The sequence below is a fragment of the Rattus norvegicus genome, chromosome 5, assembly GCF_036323735.1.
Source record: "Rattus norvegicus strain BN/NHsdMcwi chromosome 5, GRCr8, whole genome shotgun sequence".
Lineage (NCBI taxonomy): Eukaryota > Metazoa > Chordata > Mammalia > Rodentia > Muridae > Rattus > Rattus norvegicus.
Window position 1 is genome coordinate 101876626 of NC_086023.1, and position 23245 is coordinate 101899870.

A 23245-nucleotide genomic window follows, 5' to 3' on the forward strand; every position below is an offset into this window, starting at 1 on the left:
TTAGCATCTCTGCAGCCAATCACTGTTCTACCCTATAGCTCGCCCTGGTTGTACGTGCTGCTTTCGACTCTCCGTGTCCTGCTGAATGACAACACTCTGACAAGCTGCCCGCCCCCATCCTCTGCTTCCTCTGACCCTCGCTGGCAAACATAACCTCGATCCTCCTTTTCACATCACACCTACTTAGCCTTGATTTTACACTTTACACATTCAGATTTTCCAAGATATTTGTTTTCAAGTATTAAATTCTTTGTTGGATTATCAGTTCCTTTATTTAGGGGAGTGACTAGGTTGTGTTTTTCAGCCTAACTCCCTGGGCAACTGACTCATTGCCCTATATATAGAGTAACTACTAAACGAACATGGGACAATATTTTAAAATTCAGCTTTTAAAACCAAGGTCATAAATTAACAGCTTAGTGATCTTATAACTATACTTGGCACAAAATTGATGGGTAACACTACTGGCTCCATCCCTCCCTCCTTGAGAACTTGTTTGCTGAAGGGTTTGCTGTAAGCATGTCTCTATTCTGCAGCACATGGGTCCCAAAATAGCTATGACTGTGGCCCAATGCATTTGCAGATGACATGTTACAGTGTTAAAAGGTTGGACTTTTACGTGCAATAGGAAACGTAACACTTAAGCTCAGATTATAGTTCTGGCTTTTGTTGTATTTTAATGTGTAACCTTGAGCATATAGTAAATATCGATAACCAAAGGAGTTAAACAAGAGCATAAAAAGGTTTGCAAAATAGATGTGTGGAAGAGGGCCACTTAAAAGGCTTAGTAGATAAAAGTCACTTGTCACCAAGCCTGACAACCTGAGTCTCATCCAGCCCATACACACACACACACACACACACACACACACACACACACACACTTAAAAACTAATGAGTAAGAGAATAAATGTTGACTATTTCAGTATATTTACACGAATTATATCATATGATACACATCTCAGAATATAGGTATTTAAGTTGATGTTTTTCATTGTAACTATGAGTAGTTAAGGTTCCACGTGTTCCTAAGTCACAACGATTAAGTCAGGTGGTGTGGGGACACCCTGGGCCTGATCACAAGGAAGGAGTGAACCACCTCGAGGCTAATTTTATGCAACAAGATAAGAAGTCAAAGACAAATGATGATTCCTCAGTGATAAAGACTTGAAATCTACAAGGAAAAAGGAAAGTTCTTTTTACCAAAACTATGAAACATAATGGAAATACCCAGACGATAAAATGTGACCCCTTAGGACCCACTGGGCTCTGCTTCTGCGCAGCACATCACAGGAGAGATCTGAGTGTAGGAACACTGGCAAGCAGCAGTAATGATGCCACGTTGTGACTTAGGAACACGTGGAACCTTAACTACTCATAGTTACAATGAAAAACATCAACTTAAATACCTATATTCTGAGATGTGTATCATATGATATAATTCACTGAGCCAGAAGGCCGGTGGTAGGTGGGAAGCAGGCAATTGGTGGCTGGATTTGGGGGTGGCATTTCATGTTTCTCCACGAACGGTACAACCTTCGCGATGAGCCAGCGTCATCTGAATCAGACCCAGAAGGAAGGGATGGCATGGCGCTTGGATAACTAAGTGCTTGCTCAAATCGTCAGAAGACAAAGGCTTGGGCAAATAACTGGGAAGGGTCTTTCTCACTGTGGGCCTAGAACCCGGCAAAAATATACAGATTCAGCAGAAATGCCAGGGTACTGCTGAGGCCATCAAACCTCTGGGAGCCTGCAGGCTACGGAGACTCAGAGAAACACAGCTTCACATGGAACACAGTCTATTGTAAATCTCAACAGTTCGTGCAAAGGCCAGATATCCTTAAGTAGTTTGGAGAGATTCCGAGTAAATTCTCTTCATGTACCAACGGAAATGTGCCCATCTTTGAGACACAGCAGCTGCTTAACGGTTATAGAGCAATATTACACAGCGGCACAAGCCAGGAAGAAAGAACAACTCCGCACTTGTGTGAGGCTGTGTTTACATACATCTATGCTCTTTAAGAAGAAGAAAAAAAATGAGTGGGGAAATAAAGAGCCCCCACAAACACAAAAGTCTCAAAGGCAATATCAAATTATATTATTTTACTTCTTTTTTTATTTATTTTTCTAAAACAAAACAACAGTAAATCACTACTCAGAAGTTAATACAGTGTTTAACCTCCTTTACAGACAATAACTGAAGGGACACAATGGCATATCTGTTAATATCTCAAATTATAATCAGCACCATTTAGATGTTAAGCAACATTTACATAGAAAATCCAAGGGAAGAATGATAACACTCATTTTTATGGTCTACTGTGTTCTATTCTTGAAATTAAAAAGAAAAAAAAAAAGCAAGCCACAGGGAAAGCAGTTATTAAATTCATGAGAGCCGACTTCAAGTATTTGAAGGCTGTTAATGTAGATGGTAGATTAAACTTATTCTGAATAATTCCAGGAACGGTTTCCTGGCTCCATAAACAGATTTACCATCCAATGAGAAAAGTCCTAAAAGGCAATGTGAGACTGCAGTGTTAATCTTGACTATGCTAAAACGTTCAAGGCCACAGCTTGGCAAGGGCCACGGCAGCAATGTCACAATTTCAGAAATGAAGATCTCTCTCTCTCTCTCTCTCTCTCTCTCTCTCTCTCTCCCTCCCTCCCTCCCTCCCTCCCTCCCTCCCTCTCCTTCTCCCTCTCCCTCTCCCTCTCCATCTTTCTTTCCCAGAGGTAGAAAGATTACTGTTGTGTATAAATGCCACCACTGGACGGGAGAATTCTCACATCGGGTTAAAGATGAGAGCAGGAGCAACAACAGCAACACCTTCTTACCCTGTGAAGCACTGTGAAGCCCCCAGATTCCACAGTCTTCGTGTTTATTCGCCCATGTTACTTTTCCTGCACTGTGTGTTCAAAGAAGGACAGGTGCAATCTAGCCTTTGATTCCAACAGTTTGTTTCCATCAACAGAACAAGCTGACTTAACTCCCCATTTATGGGAGCCAATGGGATATGGGGAAGTTACCTCACAGGAGCCCTCTCAGCACCACAGACCACAGCTAAGGCACTGCTGCTTTTCTGGTAGAGGTGTTATGCACAGAGCTCTACTCTCTGCCTCCCCAAACCGATCACAGACATCCATGGTTGGATCCAGAAATGGATCTGCTTCTCAATCGATAGCCACGAAAACATTCTAACATCTAGAACAGTTTGTCTTTCGATATAAAATGAAAGTCCCCGAAGCAAGAATTAAATGATCGAACATTAAAATATGTGCAGTATTTACAGACTTGGACAGTGCTGGGTAGATTTTTATATATTTTTTAGTATTTCCTTCCAGTTCATAAAACTTTCTCCTGCGTGTCTAATACATATAATTATGTGGTTTTGTAAAAATTAAAACAAAATTTATTTAAACAAATCCATATGCTAAAATTTTCCTTTCGATGTCCTGTCTTTTCCTGTTCCAGAAGCCTGGTTTCTATGACTACGCTGCATACTTGATATGACCATTTTCTTGGTCATTCTCTTAGTGTTTGGCATTTTAGGTTATTTCCCATTTTTAACAAATACTATAAACAGCGCCGCCATTAAGATCCTCGTGCACAAATCTTTGTCAGCAATTCCCATGATTCCCTCCGGCTGGCGTTCTCGGAAGCAGGCTTACCAGGTCAAAGAATATGCTCTCCCAAAGCTCTTGCTCAAAACTGTCCAGCTGCTTTCTATGAAGGTTTCTGCCCAGTTAGATTCCCTGGGGCAATACAAGCTTGCCAGCCCACCACCCTGTGAGGAACACTAGAAACGGCTTGTCCTTTACTGTGGCAAGTTGATCTGAGCAAGACATCACAGCAGGAATACTGTAATTTCCATTTACTTCATTAAGACAAAATTGGGTTGCTTTTTTTTTTTGGCAGATACATATGTATTATTTCTTTGTCAAGAACTTTCAAAATAGAGCTTTTGGAAAAAAGAAATATAACCCAGACAAAAACCAAATACTAAAAGTATGTAAAACGGTGGTGTGCTAACAGGAAAATTTATGCTGAATATTACTTCTAAACTCCTGCATTTAAAGACATTTCTGTGAATGTTTTTCTTGTCATTTGAATAAAGCCTCACTAATCTTTTTTTTTTTTTTTCCCCCGGAGCTGGGGACCGAACCCAGGGCCTTGCCTTTGCTAGGCAAGCGCTCTACCACTGAGCTAAATCCCCAACCCTTCTCACTAATCTTTATTTCCCTACTTTAAACTTTTCTCCGATTACAACGGCCTTTGGCTTCTCGAACTGTTCCAAGACAACAATCGTCCCTTACACCATTCGCTGATGCTTCAAGGTACTGGAATCTCGACCCATGTTCATCATGGAAGACAGTTCTTTCCACTTATCGATAAACCGGTTCCCCCTGAGTTTTCTGGGTGTGCTTGAAGAAGTGCTGTAGCAGGTTTGTTCCTGTGAAATTATCGTTTCAGAGTGATGGGGGGGGGGCACGTCATAAAATGGATTGGAAGACAGAACAAAGCTTGGCTTGATAGAAGCTCCTGCAGGCTTGGAGGAACCTCCCTGACGGAAGAAGCATCTTCTAGCCTGTGTCTGTTTCTCAGACAAGACTGTGTGGAAAACCGACTTGGATAATTTCTACATTCAAAATTATATATGATAAAGCCCTATCTTCTCAACTGACTTGAACTCCCTGTGGCAAATGCTGGGAGAGTGTTTATTAAACGGAAATACAAATCTTTACAAAAATGTGTCTTTGAATTAAAACTAGGTCTCAGCCTATAGTCAAGATTCATAGCCTAAAATTCTGATATTAATGTTTTTATGGCATTGGAGACTCAAACCTAGGGCTGTGCACATGGTACAAAGGTGTGCCACCAAGCTACATCCCTTCCCTGCGGAGATTAATGTAGAATTAAGTTTATCCTTTAATATCAGTTCTGAGTAGTAACTGATTTAAGGAGTCAGAACACAAATTCAGTCTTATATTCACTCCAAAAAAATCTTCACTTTTTGAAAGGAGGTATTTTAGAGTAACTAAAGTGCATTGCTTTGTACAGTGTAACGCCGCGTGTGCCTTTTTCTCTTGTCTGTGGACGTGGAAGGTCTATCTCCCTCTAAAGCACCAAACGCGCAGTGGTACACAGACATGCCAACAGGCAATACCCATTCATCTAGGGTAACTTTTTTAAGAAAAGAGAAATATTATGGTGATAAAGAGAGAAAGAAAAAGAATTTCTTGAAAAGAACAAAGGGAGAAAAAAAAATGATTTGCAAGGCTGGCTCCAAAAAAGCAAGAAAAACGCACCAGATCGGCAAGGAGACATAAACGTGGAAACTGACTTGGGAGAGGATCGCACATAAAACTGACCACAGCTTTGAAAAGCTCAAATGAGCAATTACTTGGTAAAATAAAAGTAACCAAAATTGCAAAGAACTGGAAACCCTGAAACAGACCAATTATCCTAGTGCAGAGTTTCCCAACATTTGCTCAGCCCTGGAACCACCTGGGGATCTTAAAACCAATGAAAGCTTGGATTCCAACCTCAATTATTCTGACTCAACTCCTTTGGGGTGAGACCTGGACAGGAAAGAGTGTTACATTCCCACAAGAAATTCAGATGTGTAACAGTTTGGGAAGGACTGTTAGCAATGAACCAAACAGCAATGTCCTGGTCCATGTCCGAGCCCATACAACTCCAGGATGGCAGGCTCTACCGTGTCCTGGGAATTAGAATCTGTGGGCAATGTGAGGGCACTTCAGGATATGACCACTCCAGACAGAACAGATAGGTGACTGAACGACCACCTTAAATAACATCAGGTCAAAGTGGGTACACAGCTGGAGAGAGTTTGGATGTCACACTATGCCAGGCCTTCGAAAATGACAAATCTCTTATTCTTTTCTGAGACTAGCAGACGTCAGTTCTTAAGTCTTAAGTTCTTAAGGACACTTCACCTCCTTCATGGAACCCAAGTAAGGAACCAATAGGAAAGCTCCAGCATACACAAGTGCAACCTCTCGAGCCCTGTGTAAAGCATCCTCAACTGCACATAGCCATACCATCCAAAGGACAAAGCACAGCATGGCCGTTAAGGCCCATGACTGAGTACAGACTGCTAGCAGAAAACTTGCCCTTTGGGTAAGGAATAAACACTCATGTGGCCATATCAAGATCCTCACAATTCACTTCACAGCACAGGGCTGCTTTACTGAATCTCAAATCTAAGCAGAAACGTGATGAAAGCTAACAATAAAGACTAGCAAAATCCACCAGCGAATTACTCTAAAAAGAGACAGCAAGTCTGCCGTTCCTTGTCTCGTCCCCCAGCTTTCTCCTATTTTCGGTTCTTAAAAATGAAATCTGGAAATCAGCCAACTGGGAAAAGACAGACTGCATGACTTCACGTATACGAGTGATACAGAACAGTGAGAGTGGCAAAGTAGGACCATTGTGAGGAGATGGGGAGCAACGGGGAACTGTTTAAGGGGTAGAGTTTAGCTCTGCAAACTGATGAAGTTCTCAAGAATGCTTATTCGATGACGTGAACACACTTACCACTACTAAACTGTATAATTGAAAATTATTAGGGGGGCATGCATACTTTATGTTCTGCATATTTCTGCTACAATTCTAACCATGTAACTTGGAATCTGTAACCACAATGTGGCTATGCTCAGAAATAAGTAATCTTTGCATTGGCATTATCATGTTTGCAATGTTGTTTACAGCAATTATCAAGAATCAACCCAATAGCTAATCTTTATACTTGTATATATAGGAACTTAACATTTTTTTGAGTTATTTCTACTACTTCTCTGACATTTTTAAATTGAATTATTGCCAGTTGGAATGGGTTTTCAGGGGGGAAATTGTCACCAACCAGAGATAATTTTAGGGGGCCACAAATGTAAATGAATTTGTTTCTTTTGCCTTTGAATGCAAGACTTCAATGCCCAAGTTTTCTTCTCATAATTTTAAATATCCCCTGATATCTTCTAGCATTTCATTCTGAAAAGCAGAAATATGCAGATGACTCTGTATTCATCTACGATGATCAAAAGATTTTCTGCTTCAGCTTCCAAATATAAACATTTCCACTGAACACACTTTAGCTGCTAATCTCTTTCTACGACTGTGCATTGGACAGAGTTGGCATCTCTGACCTACACATCTAGGTCTTTCTTAGAGCATACAAGTTTTCCTCATTTGTCTTCAATTCTACATTGTTTCTTCTATACTGCCGATTTTTCTACAAAGGTGACATAAATGAGTTTGAAGTTTTCTCATCTTCTACTTTCCATTATTTAAACATTTTAATCCTTTGTTTTTAAGAGCAAATAACTTGAGTCAGTCTGTGTCGAGGCCCCGGCTGGGTGTCTGCCTGTCAGTTACAGACTTTAATAGCAGGAAAACAACCTCTTTTACTATTTTTTCCTACTTACAGGGTTCCATGCTTATTCAAACCATATTTTTTTTTTGGTTCATTTATCATGCAAGTCCTTCCTTCTGAACAAACTGCTTTTCCTTTCCCCCTAGTTTCTCATATTCAAAGACACACTTTTCTAGATGGTACTAATACATTCTTTCTTTCTTTTTTTTTCAAGGGCCTATTAGTGTGGTTGTTTTCATTTAACCTTATCCAGACTTTGGGTTTGGACTTGGTGCAGTGTGTGGCTTTCTGTTGGCTACATAAGCAAAGTCCTTAATCTGGGCTGAGTGTAAAGCTGTAGAATGAGGGGAAGCAGATCTGGAATCTTGTCTCCTCACTCAGAGACCAGCCAAGATTACTCACTTTTACAAAATAGTAACAATAGTGATGATGGTGACGCAAATAATAGTTAACTTTATTGAGCGTTAATTATATACCAGGCTTTGGGCTAGCACTTCAGGTTCAATCTACCTCATCCTAAAAAACCCAGCAGGTTGGCCATGTGTTGTTGTAATTGTTGTTGACAGTGATGGTGGCGATAATGCTGATGACTTCAAATACTTCAAATTCTTAGCTCCTGAAAACACTAAGCTCAAAGAGTTAAAAAGTTAAAACGTGTTACAGTACTCCAAGTCAGTGAATAATTACTGAGCGAAGCAATGATGTGTTAGTAGAGTTCATCAGAGTTTCCAGGAATAGTTCCCAAGATTCTAAGAGAAGGAGTTGGATTCTGCTCTCCCACTTCCCAACCACCTAACTAGCTGACATTCTGCCAGGTGACCATGTTGATAATGAAACCACACAAGAGTGAACGTACAAGGGCTGGGGAAATGGCTCAGCAATTATCAGCACTGGTCTAGAGGACTTGAGTTCAACTGTTAGCATTTATACATTGGCTCACAGTCATGCGTAACTCCAGTTCCAGTTCATCTTGTGCAACAAGTAGCCAGATTTCAGGACCTGGTACTATTTCTACTGGGATGAAAATCCTCACAGAGAATGAGATCCACTCAGCCGAATCTGTAAGGTTTCTGAAGACGCCAATTACTACAGGATAGCATTTGCCTGTTTTGCTCCTTCTCCGATGTGGTCTTACCAAAATGATCTTTCTTTTGAGATCATGCAAAGTCTGGCAAGATTGCGGTGTGTTCTCTCTGGGTTAGTAAATAAAGGCATGAAAGAATGAACAAGACCTCTTGACTGGGAGAAAAGAAAGTGTCTAAGCCTAGATTCTGAATCAAGGATTCCACCTCTCAATCAGCTTCCTCTCGCACAGTCCTGATTGGGGTTAGGGGGGAGGGGTAGTTAGCCTACAAGGATTGCTATACATATCCCCACAGAAATGCCTGAGTTTTCTGGCTGAGGCCAAGCACTATGTCTGGGGATCATATTATATACTCCAGGCATATACTGGTGAACGTATATGATCTGATCCTCTACATCACAAGTCTTGGGCACTGCTAAGTGCTATCTCTGGCCAGGCTCAGGTACCTGAGTAAAGGGAGGCTTACAGAAGACTGAGATAATAATCCTAAGGTGTTCTGAACTTACTGACAGGAATAGATCTGTTGATAGAGACAATGTGTTAAGCTCTATTTCCATAAAATGAAGAGAGAAGGGTCCGAAGAAGCCTATCAAGAAGGTAGTCACAGAGTACAGACATTCTAGATAGTAACCACAGGTGGGAGAACCCAAAAGAGAGACATGAAAAGCCTGAAGAACTGTTTTATGATGGTCAAGAATTTCGGTTGAGCCTAGAGTGGGGCCTTGGCAGCAGAAGGAGGAAACGGGATAATGCAGCCTACACATTGCACAGAGAACAGAGAACGTGGACCTGCAGCACGCACGTCAGAGGCTTAGACCCAAGGCAAAACTATCAGCTATTGAGGTCAGGAAGTTATTATAATGACTTAGATGAACTAATTAAAGTGAAAATATTTGCTAATAAACACACATTATAATTTAGCACCAATTATCTTCTTTTGAAAAAAAACTTTGCTTATTTCCTTTTAATTAAGAGCAATGCCCCGAGGGTCTGGAGCCTCTTCATTCAGTCATCCACCCATTCATTCATTCCTGTCTTCTTCTCTACATGCTGGGTCTTAAACATTCCTAGCTACTACTTCCTCTCTGAGTGAAGGGTAACAGTGTGGGGGGCGTGGGGGAGGGGAGGGAGCTACTCCAGAACATCATCTAGGACTGCTAAGACAAAAACAGCAGAATGCTTTATTATGTCGCACTGCTGGACAGTAGTTCAATTAGGAATGTGACAGGAAAGTTAAAAACTCTAAAATTTAAAGTTTAAAGCATTAAAAACAATCTACAAAATAACCAGTAGCAGCAGCAATTTATAAAACATCAGGGCATTAACAGGTATATTTGGGGTATGTGTGTGTGTCTGTGTGGGTATATATGTGTGTGTTTATCTATGTGTGTCTGTGTGTATATGTGTGTATTTGTATGGATATATGTGTGTATCTCTATGTGTGTGTATATGTGTGTCTGTGTGTCTGTGTGTGTATGTGTGTTTGTGTGTATGTGTGTTTGTGTGTATGTGTGTTTGTGTGTATGTACGCATATGTGTGTGTTTGTGTGTGGGTATATAAATCTGTTGGCGTACGTTCATGCATGTGTGTGCTCATGAGTATGAACATGGCAATAGTGGCCATAAGTCAGCCTAAGATGTCTTCTTCTACTACTGTCTACTGTACATTTTAAGATAAGGTTTCTCGTAGAACTTGGCTTGCAAACTCAGGGAGCTCTGGGAATCCACCTGTCTCTACTCCTCCAGGACTAGGGTTCTAGGTGCCTGTACACACTACCACATTCTTTTCACACAGGGGCTAGGGATCCAATCCAGGGTCTTCATGCTTGCACGGTAGGCAGTGAACCCACTGACCCATCTCTTCAGCCTTGGATTTGATTTTATTGATAATCCAAAGGGGAAACATAAAAGTCAGATGGGATTTCTGTCTTCTCCTCCCTAAAGGGACATGGGTATAGCACAGGGTAGGGGGGGTTGTGGAGGCATGAGACATTCGGGGATAATAATCGAAAGCATCTCAACAACAAAATAAGAATCCGGTCCTACTGCCGCTTCATTAACAAAGGTTAAAAAGGATGAGGCCTCTGAAACTTAGCTTATGTCAAACACCGCCCCCCTCAAATTCTTAACAACTTTGAAAAACAAAACCTTCTAAATTATCCAAAGTTCTTTGGCACTGTTAATTAAAAGATGGCAAGACTCAAATTGTCACATACAAGTCCTTGCTTAAATTATTTCATTTGGCATCACAGGAAAAAGAAAGAAAAAGAAAAAGTCTCTGATGGAGATCCCCGGTATCTTAAAAATGTACTCTTTAAGCCTACACGGTAGAGAGAACTTGAAGCTTGAGTAGTGAGAGGTACCTGTGTGCGTTAGTGCATTCTGCTTGTGTTACATTACAGGGCTCATCCCTGTTCCACACCAGGGCTGCCAGTGCCCCGTGTAGGCCCGAGAGAACAGGAAGCTCTACCTCTACAGAGCTCATGGACTGTAGCCAGTCTATCGAGAGCCCACTCTGTACTACAGAGCTGTCCTTACAGCCCAGCTGTGAGAAGACAAACGATTCGCATTATTAATTCATACCTGCATACTGCAAAGGTAGTGCTTAGAATGCACAGAGGATGAAAAGAAAGTTAAATTGAGAGATTTCAGACACAGGCAGTCATTGTGAAAGGAATACACAATACCTAGCTGAAGGAACAATCATTAAAATAGTGTCCAGAGGAGTGGGTCCAGGCAAACCTAACCTGGGGTACTTAGGACTTTTGCATGGGAATTCTGTCTCTCTGTGGGAACCAAGACATTCGGCAATGAGAAGAAAAACATGCTGCAGCATCAGCTCTTAAAATTTAAAAAACTACAATCTATTGATGTTGAGCCTTCTGAACTCGGTATGGTATAAGCTGAGTGTCTGCATCAATGTATTACCTTTTCATTTGGAGTCCACGTTGCATGGCTACTTAATTTCAGACACTACAAAACCTTAACATGATTAAAATTAAAACCAACAAAAAGCTTGAATAAGACCAGCCCCCTGATCCAACCTGTCTTCTCTCTCACTGTATGGCAGAAAGACGGTATTTTCTCGTTTACTTGAGTTATACTGGGACCAAGTGACAAGTCTCGACCTGATCTGTACGATGAGGAACTGACATGTAAGAGAGCATGTGGTAAGAAACAGACAGGGTATTCTGGGCAATAAAAAATTATGCAGTCAGGGAGCCTGCTTTGCAAGTGGCCTGATCCCACTTCCTAGGGACCTCTTATATCATTCCTCCCTAAACTCATCAGATTATGCTCCCCCAAGCTCACCCTAATTATAATTATACCCTCCCCTACACTTACCCTAATTACATCCTCACTGGCCCAAGCTCCCATCATCCTCTACTGCCTTACCTCTGTCTGCTAGCAACACCCCCACCCCCACAGTACAGCCTGCAGGTTGTGGGTGGTGAAGAACGGGGGGAAAGTACTGGTCCTGTATTAAAATTACAACTGAATAAAGTTTTGATCCAGGGGAAAAAAACTGAATTAAAATCACAGTTCCTAATAACTACTTGGAAGTTCATAGAGGTCCTTTCACCTCTCATTCGGGTTTAATAAGGAAGGGAAAGAAGTTGGACAACAATCTCTAAGTACTCACACATGAACTTTTGATGAATAATATTTCTATGATTATTTTGTACAAGATAAACTAGATTATAGTAGTATAGCATCGTGGAAAAAAAATACCTACCATAAGTCATGTAAGCAGAGGCGGGGAGGGTAAAGCTGCAAATGTTGAGGATACAGAAGCACCCAGTACTGCATAGGAAGATCCAATAGGATGCCTGACAGGGTCTGGATGGCTGAGGTTAGCATTGGTTTATAGTGGGATTCCAGAAGTTGTGGCACTGGACAGAGCTCAGCAGCTGATAACATGGGGATAAGAGCAGGAGATGGGGGAACTGGGTATTGAGAAGCATCTAACAGAGTGGTCCTCAACCTTCCTAATGCTAGGACCGTTTAATACAGTTCTTCATGTTGTGGTGACCCCCAACCACAAAATTATTTCATTGTTATTTCAAAACTGTAATTTTGTTACTGTTATGAATCGTAATATAAATATCTGATATGCAACCCCCAAAGAGGTCATGACCCAGAGGTTGAGAACTGCTGATCTAAAACTATTTGTGGAACTCAATTTGTGGAACTCAGGTTTTTAGGCAATGAGCCATCCTAGGCCTTTAACTCACCTTTGTGCTTCATGACAGATTCGTGTATAGGGTTAGAGAAAAGAAGCATGGGAAAGAAGGGGCGCTTACAAGGATTCAGGCAGGAAATCACAGTTAGAGACTGTGGTGGTTTAATGGGAATGGCTCCCATAGGTTCATACGTTTGAACGCTTGCTTTGTAGCCGGTAGAACTACTTAAGGATTATGAAGTGTGGCTTTGTTGGAGAACGTATGTCACTACAGATGAGCTCTGAGGTTTAAAATGCCCCTGCCATTCCCAGTAAGCCAACCACCCTCTGCCTCAAGCTTGGGGATCAGATGTAAGCTCTCAACTACTGCTCCAGCACCATGCTGGCCTGCCTGCTACTATGCTTTCCCTGCCATGATGGTCATAGACTCTATAACCCTCCAGAACGGTGGACCCCAAATTAAATGCTTTCTTTTGTAGGTTCCCTGGGTCATAGTGTCTTTTCACAGGAGAAGAAAGTAAGACAGATCTCAAACTAGAGTAACAGAATTGAGAACTCTGTGCCCAAGGACGAGTTTATAGGTAAAGGGGGGATCCCTAAGAAAGTTGCAAGTTTCCCCAAGCCAAGGTGACTGATGAGATTCTAATAGAACTAAGATACTAACAAAGGAAAGCAAACATAGTTGAGTCTGGTGAATTTAATTTTTAAATGTTACATCTGAGTTACCCACAAGACACCTGGGGAAGCAAGTTCAACCTATTGTTGGAAACAAAGGTTTGAGACATTAGAAGAGGACTCTGCTCCAACAGCATATCAGACTGCAGTCTGAAAAAGCATAGGGGGTACTGGAAACACAGAAGCCTTAGGTAAAGGATCTCATTAAGGAAAAAAGTCGTTAGAAAAACTCAAGAAAAACACCAATTCCTGGACTTCTAACAGAGATATTACTTTCAAAATGAAGAGGCAAGTTCTAAACAGAGTACACTCAAATCAACAATACTCCAGAACATTAGCCAGGCATGGGGAATCACACCTGTAATCCCAGCACTTGGTGGCTGATAGAGGAAACTAGCTACCACTTCAAAGCAATGGGGGCTCCAGGGTTAGAGCCTGTCACAAAGAAAACAAGACAGAGCACATGGAAGCTGGCACAGCACGGAAAGGAACCACCTGGGGCCAGCTCCTGAAAAAGTCATGAGTTCAAGAGAGTCACTCAATGAGAACACAAGGCTAGTTACAAAGCTGATGGCCTTTCTGTTCAGTCAGAACAAGGAAGAGAGGAACCTCTGGTGGGGGAGGCTTGTCTGAAGGACAAGGCACAAGTCTTTAGTAAGAGTCAACAGGGGGGAAAAAAGAGATAAGAAAGGTAAGGAAGAATATAGACAGACAAGGTTTAAGGGAATAGAGAAATAGGTGGGTTCAGGAGGTGGGAACATCATGGGGAAGCAACCAGGAAAAAATATTTATACAGTGCCAATGTGACAGTCTAACAGTCTTGCCAGGGAAAAAGTTGCCCAATCCCCAAAGAGAGATGGGACCACAGCCATAGTAAGAGCTGTGCAAGAAAGTCAGTGACCCTGACTTTCAGTGCCAAGAGACACACAACAGACTCACCATCTAAAAACTCCAATTCTACCCAAAAACATCAGCCTCCTTTGCTTCCATCTAAAACCCATCCCAGCCTTTCCTAGTCTACCCCTACTCTTTTCCACTCCCTTGTTCCTGCTCTGCCTTCTATATCCAGGAAGTACAGAATAAATATAAACATATTATATTTATATAATGGGTTCCACATCAAACAGCTCTTCCTATGTGAGGCTTTCTTGACCAGCCAAGCTGGACAGAGCATATAATTTAAAGAAAAACTAAACCACACTCAATTATCCAGGTGTTCTGTGTGTCCCTTGAAAATGGTGTGCAGATAGCTGAGTTACTACGGAGCTGACTGAGCTTTGCAGTCCCCTCATGACCTCAAGATAACTGGAATGGACAGAGCTTGACTCAGAGGAGAACTGTCAGTCTATGCCTTATGCTCTTCCCACTCTTCATGCTCCCCACAATGGTTAGAAACACTGTTCCACAACTTTAAACTAAAATAATCCTTCTGAAGCAGTAAACAAAACTTAATCTCAGAGGATATAAAATACTGCCTGTGCTCACAGACAAACCTTGGGAAGAGTGAGGATTAAGTGCAATTCATATTTTGTAAAAGTCTTTGTGTGTCGTGAACAACATTGATGCTGATTCAGTATCTACCCGATGGAAAGGTTTCTCATGGCCAGCTCAGAACTTCTTGAGCTGTTAAGGATGCTCAGTGTGGAATGATGTATATTCCAAAATTCCCAAGGGGGGATGGAGGCCTCCACTCTTCCTTTTGGCTCACTCAAAGCGAGAACCTCATTGTTGAGAGTGCAATATTTAATCCTGAACTTGATAGCTGGTAGGAAATGATATTATTTGTGCCTGATAAGTGATGGAGTGAATGTAGAACGAGAGAAAGCTTCTCTTGGGTCTCATGGGATAGCTTTAAATTATCTTTCTTTTAGAAAATTAACTCTTACAAGCAACCAGACCAACTTCATAGTCTACACTTGGCTTGGTGCCAACTGCTATGCATACCAACTTTTACAGAGTGGGTTATGTCTCAGTACCCAGAATGTAGCCTATAAAAATTAGTGGTTGAGATCTAGACCTCCCCTTCTGGCTTTTTCAGAATAGTTTTGTGAACAAACACTTCCCTTATCTGCTTCTCCTTTATCCTCAATCCTGCCCTAATTTTGAACATGTAAGGACTTTATTAAGTGTAATATTTCCAAATAAGTGAGAAGGAGGAATATGTTTCTGAAGCAAGTCCAAGGAGGAAAAAGATCCTTTGATTTTTTTGACTGTTGCAGATCTAATTTTTAAATTACTTAAAAGCTTTCCCTATTTTCAGGTATGAACTGCTGTTAACTGTTCTTTTCAGGGCCTTCCTACTTATTCTTTTGTGACTAGAAAGCTCGTTATAGTTTGTTGAATACTTTACTGTACCACAGTTTAATGCTATTCATCGGTATTATTAAACAATATATTTTCTCTGTTTAAAAAAAAAAGTCTTGACTGACAGAAACAAATGAGGATATGAAAAGGAGTTAAGTATGAACTTCTAAAGAGTGGGTTCTAATTTTAAATATCAAAGGAAGACTCCTTTTCTTTGGTAGTGTGAATCTAAAAACATTGATCTGTTCATGAGAATAGTAAAGAGAAGCACTTCAGGATTTTAACAACTATTAGAGAGTGTTGTGTGCACTCTAAAATCCAAGGTTTAAAACATAGAGTGAAAGGTTAGGGGAACATGGGCCCCAGTGATCCCAGCAGGTGCCAAGTACCAATGCAGATGCTGAGTTGTCCTCTCAGTCAGTGCAACTGGTTCTTATTAGCTTTGTGGCTCCCCTGCAATGGCTTCAGTGGTGGTATCTATCAAATATGTTTGGGGAATGATCAACTTCCAAATTTATATGACTTAAACAAGTTTCTATGTGAAGGCATTCACAAATACATGGCTGCAGTTGACAGAGATTCTTTGTGTGAATTAATTAGTCATTTCTATCCTTGCTGTGGAGAAGGGAGTCAAGGTGGCTGACTTAAAGGTCATACAAGATGTGGCTCCAAGGCTCATATAATGATATAACTTCAAGCCACATGCAAATATCAACACACACACACACACACACACACACACACACACATACACACACACACACACACACACACACACACACACACTACAAAATTCTGGCTAATGAAATTTGGAACACTTCAAAAAGCTACATCTGAAAATTTACAGGACTTCCTCTAGGATTCAACATTTCTTTGCTGCTCTACCAGCCAAGGGAACATCCCACCAAACTGTAGCCTTCTTAAACTGCAAACGGACACATCAACTTGGAACAAAGGCCAAATTAAACTTCCAGATTGCTGTTTTCTCTTGAGATCCCCCCCATCCAGAAGTAAGCAGGTGGAAAGCTAAAAGATAACAGTGCAAGGAATATAGTCACAAAGTAACAGCAAAACGAGGCTGAATTCAAAAGAAGGTGATCTGGTGATGCACTGCAAATCAGAGCAAAACCGTAAGTTACAAACAGGTTCCAGAAAGGCTATTCAGATGCTTTTTACAGGTTACAAGAACCAAGAAATTATTTAAATACTTTTAAAATGGCAAATATTTTTGTTTGCTTGTGCTTAAACACTAATCCCAAATGAGAAGCATGAATTCTGAAACTAAGATTCATTTATCTGTCAAGGTACATAGTCCAGTGTGAAGGACAGCAGGGTTAGCAAGAGGAGAAGAGGGGGAGGGGAAGGAAGAGGAGTTGAAGAACAAAGTGTAATGACAGGTATGAAACTGCCCTGATAAAACCAATTAGTTGCACATTAACTTTTTTAAAAAGTAAATATTTAAAAATACTGTATATTACAAAACAGCAGTTGAGAATCAGTAAGGTAGTAGACTATGTCAGACAGCCAAGCAGAGTGGGGCAGCTGGCTGACACTCAACAGACACGAGAGGGCTGTGTAGGAGACCACCTTCAGGAAGAGATTCCATGAGCTGCTAGGATAGCTCTTCCTAAGTTGTTGGGAACTGCACCTTAGTCGACAGTGGCAATCCCCATGATTTCCACATCTCTTAGTAGAAAACCTGCAGCAACACAAAGGCCATGGAAGCCACCATTCGCAGATGCCCAGCTGCTCTTGGAAACAAGGGGAAGGTCTCTGCAACTTTGGCGCTAGCCTGAATTTTCCAATAAATGGGCTGCATGGACCTCCTGAGATGCTAAATCTCTGTGTGAAGATTTCCTACTTCAGCCAAGGTCAGAACTAAGAGATGAAGACAGTGTCCTAGGACAGATCTGCTGAGCCCCCAATGCCTGGGTTGCTCATAAGGTTTATCCTGGCTGACTACAAGACAAGAACTTTGATAAATTCAGGTCTCTTGGATTTGAAACTGAAAACTATTATCTACTTCCAAAAGCCTGGTTTATTTTAAAATATTGCAGAACGTATTTCTGCTCTTCTTAAAAACTTTTAATATACTAAAAAAATGCTGTCTCAAAACTAAATGAAAATTCCTTAATAGGATCTATAGTAATGCGCATATGATGTTCCTGAATGGTTAAAGAAAATTCCAATTTTTAATTTAAACTAATTCAATTTTACTCTAACATCTTAACTTTAGACAGTTATCAAAATAAAATTTCCCCCAAGGAAACGTGAAAGTGGGAGAAAATAATGTGTTCAAGCTAGTTTCTGTTTACTTTATAAAAGCAGAAAAGTTAGGAGACTATGTGGTATGCAGCAAAAGTAAAATTTAACCAACCTTCTAGACAAATACTAAAAAACGCAATCCTGCCATTACATAAGCACACAAAGGTCACCTGCCTGGCTCTGCCGGGCTCCAGCAGACAACATTTGGTGAGCCTCTGCGCATGCTCGGAAACACACTTTGTATTTGCTACTTCATTAATTCCAATCAAGTTGCTGTTCAGATGTAAACAGGACAGCCTTTGTTTAGTCTGGCTTTTAAGACTCAGCAACCCTTTTCTCCTGACGATATTCTTCTTTTCCTTTCTTTTCTTTTCTTTTTTTGTAAGATGTGTAGAGGCTTTTAATGATTTATTTTTTATTTATTTAAATATTCTATGCTCTGCTCACAGACTGTAGCATTAGCAAATTTTAGCAAATTTATCAAGAAAAATCAATTCCATGTAAATTTAAAATATACATTAAATTAGTACTTTTTATTGCTGGAGAATATATTATGTATTAAACTAACACTTTCACCTTTGGATTATATATTATGTATGGAATTAGTACTTTCATCATCAGGGTATATAATATTTTCTATACAATATAATTTTAAGAAGAATATAACTTGTGTCTGAGAAACCTTAGGTCCTGACTTTCTGCACTGCTGATTCCAGAGAAATGGCAGGTGAGATTGTTTGAGAGACTGAAGGGAGGTGTGGCTGTTTGGGGTTTCTTGTGTTTTACTTTTTGATTCTTGTTAAGAGTATCTTTAGAACATTCTTTTAACAAAATCACAGATACAATTGAAATTTTATGATAATGGACATTTGTAATTCTTCTTTACTTATTTTTATATTATTTTCTGATGGAAAAAAAATACTTCTTATAAATCCAAAGTAGAATGCAGTACATTGAGAGTGTGGAGAACAAACCCCCAGTACAGCCAAACTGCATGCAACCAGGTTCAGGTCTGAAACTAAAGACCAGGCACACCGTACACTGAGGACTGAGAATCAAAAGTCCTGCAAACCCCACTTTATAAAAACATAACCATTCACCAATACCTTTCTTTTTTTTTTTTTTCTTTTTTTTCTTTTTTTCAGAGCTGGGGACCGAACCCAGGGCCTTGCGCTTGCTAGGCAAGCGTTCTACCACTGAGCTAAATCCCCAACCCCCACCAGTACCTTTCTTAAAACAGAGCAGATAAACTGTAAGAAGACCGAAATTACCAGATTTTTGTTTGTTTGTTTGTTTGTTTGTTTGTGGTTTTTTTTGGTTTGGAGATTTTTTGGGGGGAGGAAGGGAATGTTTGTTTATTTTAAAAAGGATTAGATGGTTTTTAGCTTTTCAAATGCCTAAATCATATACAACTATAGCATATGTTTGAATCAGCTTCTACGGCTACCAGAAAGAATTTAAAATCTCGCTGCTCAGGTGAACAAAGGTGGCTGGGGTGGGGGAAAGCAGTTGCTTCAGCGGCAGAGGCCGACACACAATCGCATCTTGTCCCAATCCTACTGCCTGCCAGAACAGAGCAGGCAGCTGACCAATTATGGGTGCTGATCTATACAGGGCCCCTTTGTTCTCCAACAATGTCAGGGTGCACACGTCCGGGGACACATATTTACCTGGAGGATTCTTGGCAGGATCATTGTGGCTTGGACTTCCTGATTGCCCAGAATCTGTAAAGAAATCACAGAATATGTTTTCTTTTTAATTCGTTATGAAAGAATTTCACAATACTAAGAAGAACTTTAGAAAAAAAATTAAGGGACAACAATGAGGTGAAGTGTTTAAATAAAGTATACTTTCCCAAGCTGTTCTATAGCAGCATTTTATTCATCGAACTAGACAAATGTCTATACATATTTCGTCGTCAAAGTGAACAATTCCTCGCCTATAATGCTTTGGGGGTGGAGGAAGTTTTCCCTGCAATGAGAGGTCTGGCTAAAAAGCCACTAAAATCGTTTGAGGGTTAGGCAAATACCAAGGCCAGATAGTAGAAATTTGAAATAAAGCAGATACTGTCCCTTAAAAGATACAATCTAAAAATAATTAAGAATGCTTTTAAAAGACCCAAGAATATGCATTTCTTCAGAGAGTAAAAGACAGAGAAACAAGGGCCTTCTCTTCTGGGTTCGCACAGGCAGGTTCAGATATCCACTTCAGTAATCCCCCAACCTACTGGATCCCGGCCCAGTTCTGCCGGCATCCCATAATAGCAATCGATTTGCAAACACCAGGAAAAGCATAAATTACTAGGTAGAAACCCAACATGGCTTTGCGGAGAGCAAATTGTTGGATCAATTTAATCTCCATCTGCGAGATACAGGCAGACTCTTAGATAAGGTAGAAGAGGCTGCCACAGTCATTCAGAGCAGCTCCGTCTATGTCATTCCTTACCAATACCACAGAACAGGCTCAGAGGACAGACACTGTCAGCCTGTCCTAAGCCATCCACATGCTGTTTGGCTCCATCCTCTGCCTCCATGGACCCTCTGCATTTATCTGCGTCATCTGGCCTGGGTTCTTACACACTTGCTGGCAGGGTGTTGCTATGAAATCTTTTACTGGCTCTAGCACATAGGTTCTGTCTCCACAGCTACACTGCACTAGGAAGGAGGGGCCAGAGAGCCTGTCTACCTCTTTGTCTTCCAGGGGCCGTTCATGGCGTGAACATACTAGGCTTGCTTGTGGTATAAGCCAGAGAAATAAATGGCTCAGATTCAGACTCCTCCTTTGCTTGCCTACAAAAAGGCAATTTTGAGCACAATCGTGAATTTCAACAAAATGTGGTACTGGCGGTGTCACCAACTGCCATAAATTCACAAATCTCTTCCTCAAAAACTTACCCTTACACATGAGGCAAGGAAGGGATTGAATTAAGCAGAAAAGCAGATTCCTTTTGTTCTTTATTAAGGTTATTTGGTTATGCCAGGGACGTGGTTAACATACTACAACTGCTCTTCAATCTTGATGGTAGGAACACCCTGCTAGTCTATGCCTGCATAAATCATTTCCGCCTTTGTCTCCTGCTTACTAGGTCAGAGTTAACTGAGAAGAAGAATGTCATCCCTCTATCCCAATCCCTTTTTCCCCTTTGTTCTACAGTAAATTTCATGAAAAATAGCAAACTTATTTTTGTGATTCCCACAGTGACCTTCTCCATGATTCTGACTTCACAAAATGGAGGAAAAGTGGCATCTCTTACTTCTTTTTTTTTTTTTAGTTGAATTGAGGCAAGACTGGGTAACTTATAACCAGAATTTTGTTGTTGCTGCTGTTGTTTCTTTCAAAGAGAAGGAAACACTGGCCACTCAAACTAAGAGTGAAACAGTTACATTTAACAGAAATGTTGAAACTGTTTCGCTTTGTTACCACCTCTGCTGTTTTCAGCTTTGAATTCACCGGGTGTCTAGTACCTAGGTTTCCTAAGAGTTTAACGTCCCAACCGAGTCTAGCTGGTTGAGATTCCCACTTACAGGGTCGGACTCAGAGGCCAAACCCTAGGCAGTTTTTCTCTTTCCTCTCTGGCGCTACTTTACCAGTACACTGTCGGATGAGCACCTCTAGAAACAGCAAGATGGGAAAAGACTGTAACTGTCCTAAGCAGGCAAGCTGCAGGGCAACCTCCCTCTGGAAGCCGTGGACTTTAAACCAGAGCCTTATCATGTTTGGCTACAGTGACGGCAAAATGTCACCCCTCACCTGCGTTGCCTCTACTGCTAAACTTCTGTCCAGCAGAATACAGACCAGTGTCTCTCCCTGAGAATCTGCTCTCTCTTGCCATGGTATAGCCTTCATTTCCACACTGTCACATACCTGACTGGGGCAGTCTTTCTCAGCCTGCCCTCCCCTTATGTGTGTTAAAGTTCTCCTCTCATTTCCAAAAGCTGCACATCAGTGTCTTCAAGACAAAACAAAACACTATTCACTTAAGAAAAAGAGAAACACTATTTGCTTAGAAAAAAATCACTATGGACACCATAAGATTTAGGGGAAAGCTAAATAATTTTGTCATAAGTTTTCTTTCTACAATGACCTGATGTTTCCTGCCCCTTGCCCTCAGTAACAGGTTTTCCTTCATACTATAAAACATGTACATTCTCATGAAGCCAAAAGGCAAATACTGGGCCCCCAAAACACAGATGAGGGCCCCCAGAGAGGTCAAGCGGCACCCTTACTTTTCATACTATGAACTCTCCCCTCCGATGTCACCTTAGATCAGTCACTTAATTCCAACGGCAGGAGAGGGAAGTAACCAGGGAGCCACAGTTGGCAGAGAACCCAAGAATGAACTGTTATTGTGGTTGACTTCAGAGAAGGAATTTTTCAGACCACATCTAAAACCCCCGCAAATCGCCGACCAGGTCAAATTACTCCAGACTCAAAGGTTTCATTAACCACTTCCATCACTCTCCCCCCCCCCCTTTATTCTCTGAGTGTGTGTGTGTGTGTGTGTGTGTGTGTGTGTGTGTGTGTGTGTGTGTGAATGTAAGGGGGTTTCAGTTATACTGAATATTAGCTCTGTCCCTCTCTCCAGTCACATGATCTTGTACAAAATCGGTTAGCTTATAGAACCTTGCCCCTTAATCATAAAAACTGCAATAATAGCATCTACCTCAAAATCTCTGCAAAGATTATGTCATACCAAGCACCCTGGCTCAGCTGCTTCATACACCATCAATACACAGGAGGTATTATTAACAAAATGGCACATTAAAATGCGTAAGATTTTAAGTGAACTAACCCTCAGGAAGAGAGAAAAGGAGGAAGGTAAGTTCTCGCCACAGTGACACAGCACCTAGAAATATCTATGCTGGGTCTGTGCAACCACTCCAAAGTGTCCTAGTCAATGCCTTTGTCCCAGGCCCTTGAGGCAGGTGGTGTCACAGCCCTGCCCTGAGCTCTTGGGAGAGACCATGCTCTAGACAGAGATACAAGTAGCTGACTCAATGGCCTTCCTGGAGGCTTAAGCCTGTAAGGGGCAAGACTGGCAGGGTAGGGGTAGGAGCTACCCAGCACATCGTGTAGAGTCCAGGAAGATTTTGATGCCACAAAGAAAAACGTGGTGAGCCCAGCAAATGGCCGACCAGTTAACTCACCTTCTCCCCATCTTTTGTTCTCTAGTTTCTTATCTGAATCTATATTTTCTATATTTCTTCTCCTTTGGGTTTGACTCAACATAATTTTGAAGCAAACCAATCCTCTAGGACTCTTCAAGATGGATTTCTAGTTTCAAGGACTCTTCTGCCTCAGTCACCCTGATGCCAGGGATTCCAAGTGTGTGCACAGCAC

The 23245-nt window shown here is 41.2% G+C and overlaps 1 protein-coding gene across 14 annotated transcripts in view; it reads right to left on the minus strand.

Moving 5' to 3' along the window:
* Positions 1–23245, minus strand: part of Nfib (nuclear factor I/B) — a 215451-nt gene that overhangs the window by 71458 nt on the left and 120748 nt on the right. For all 14 annotated transcript variants that reach the window (XM_039109355.2, XM_063287247.1, XM_006238335.5 and 11 more), the window contains one exon: positions 19576–19629. In XM_039109355.2, the coding sequence (XP_038965283.1) occupies positions 19576–19629 (54 nt within the window). The remainder of the gene's footprint in view (positions 1–19575; positions 19630–23245) is intronic.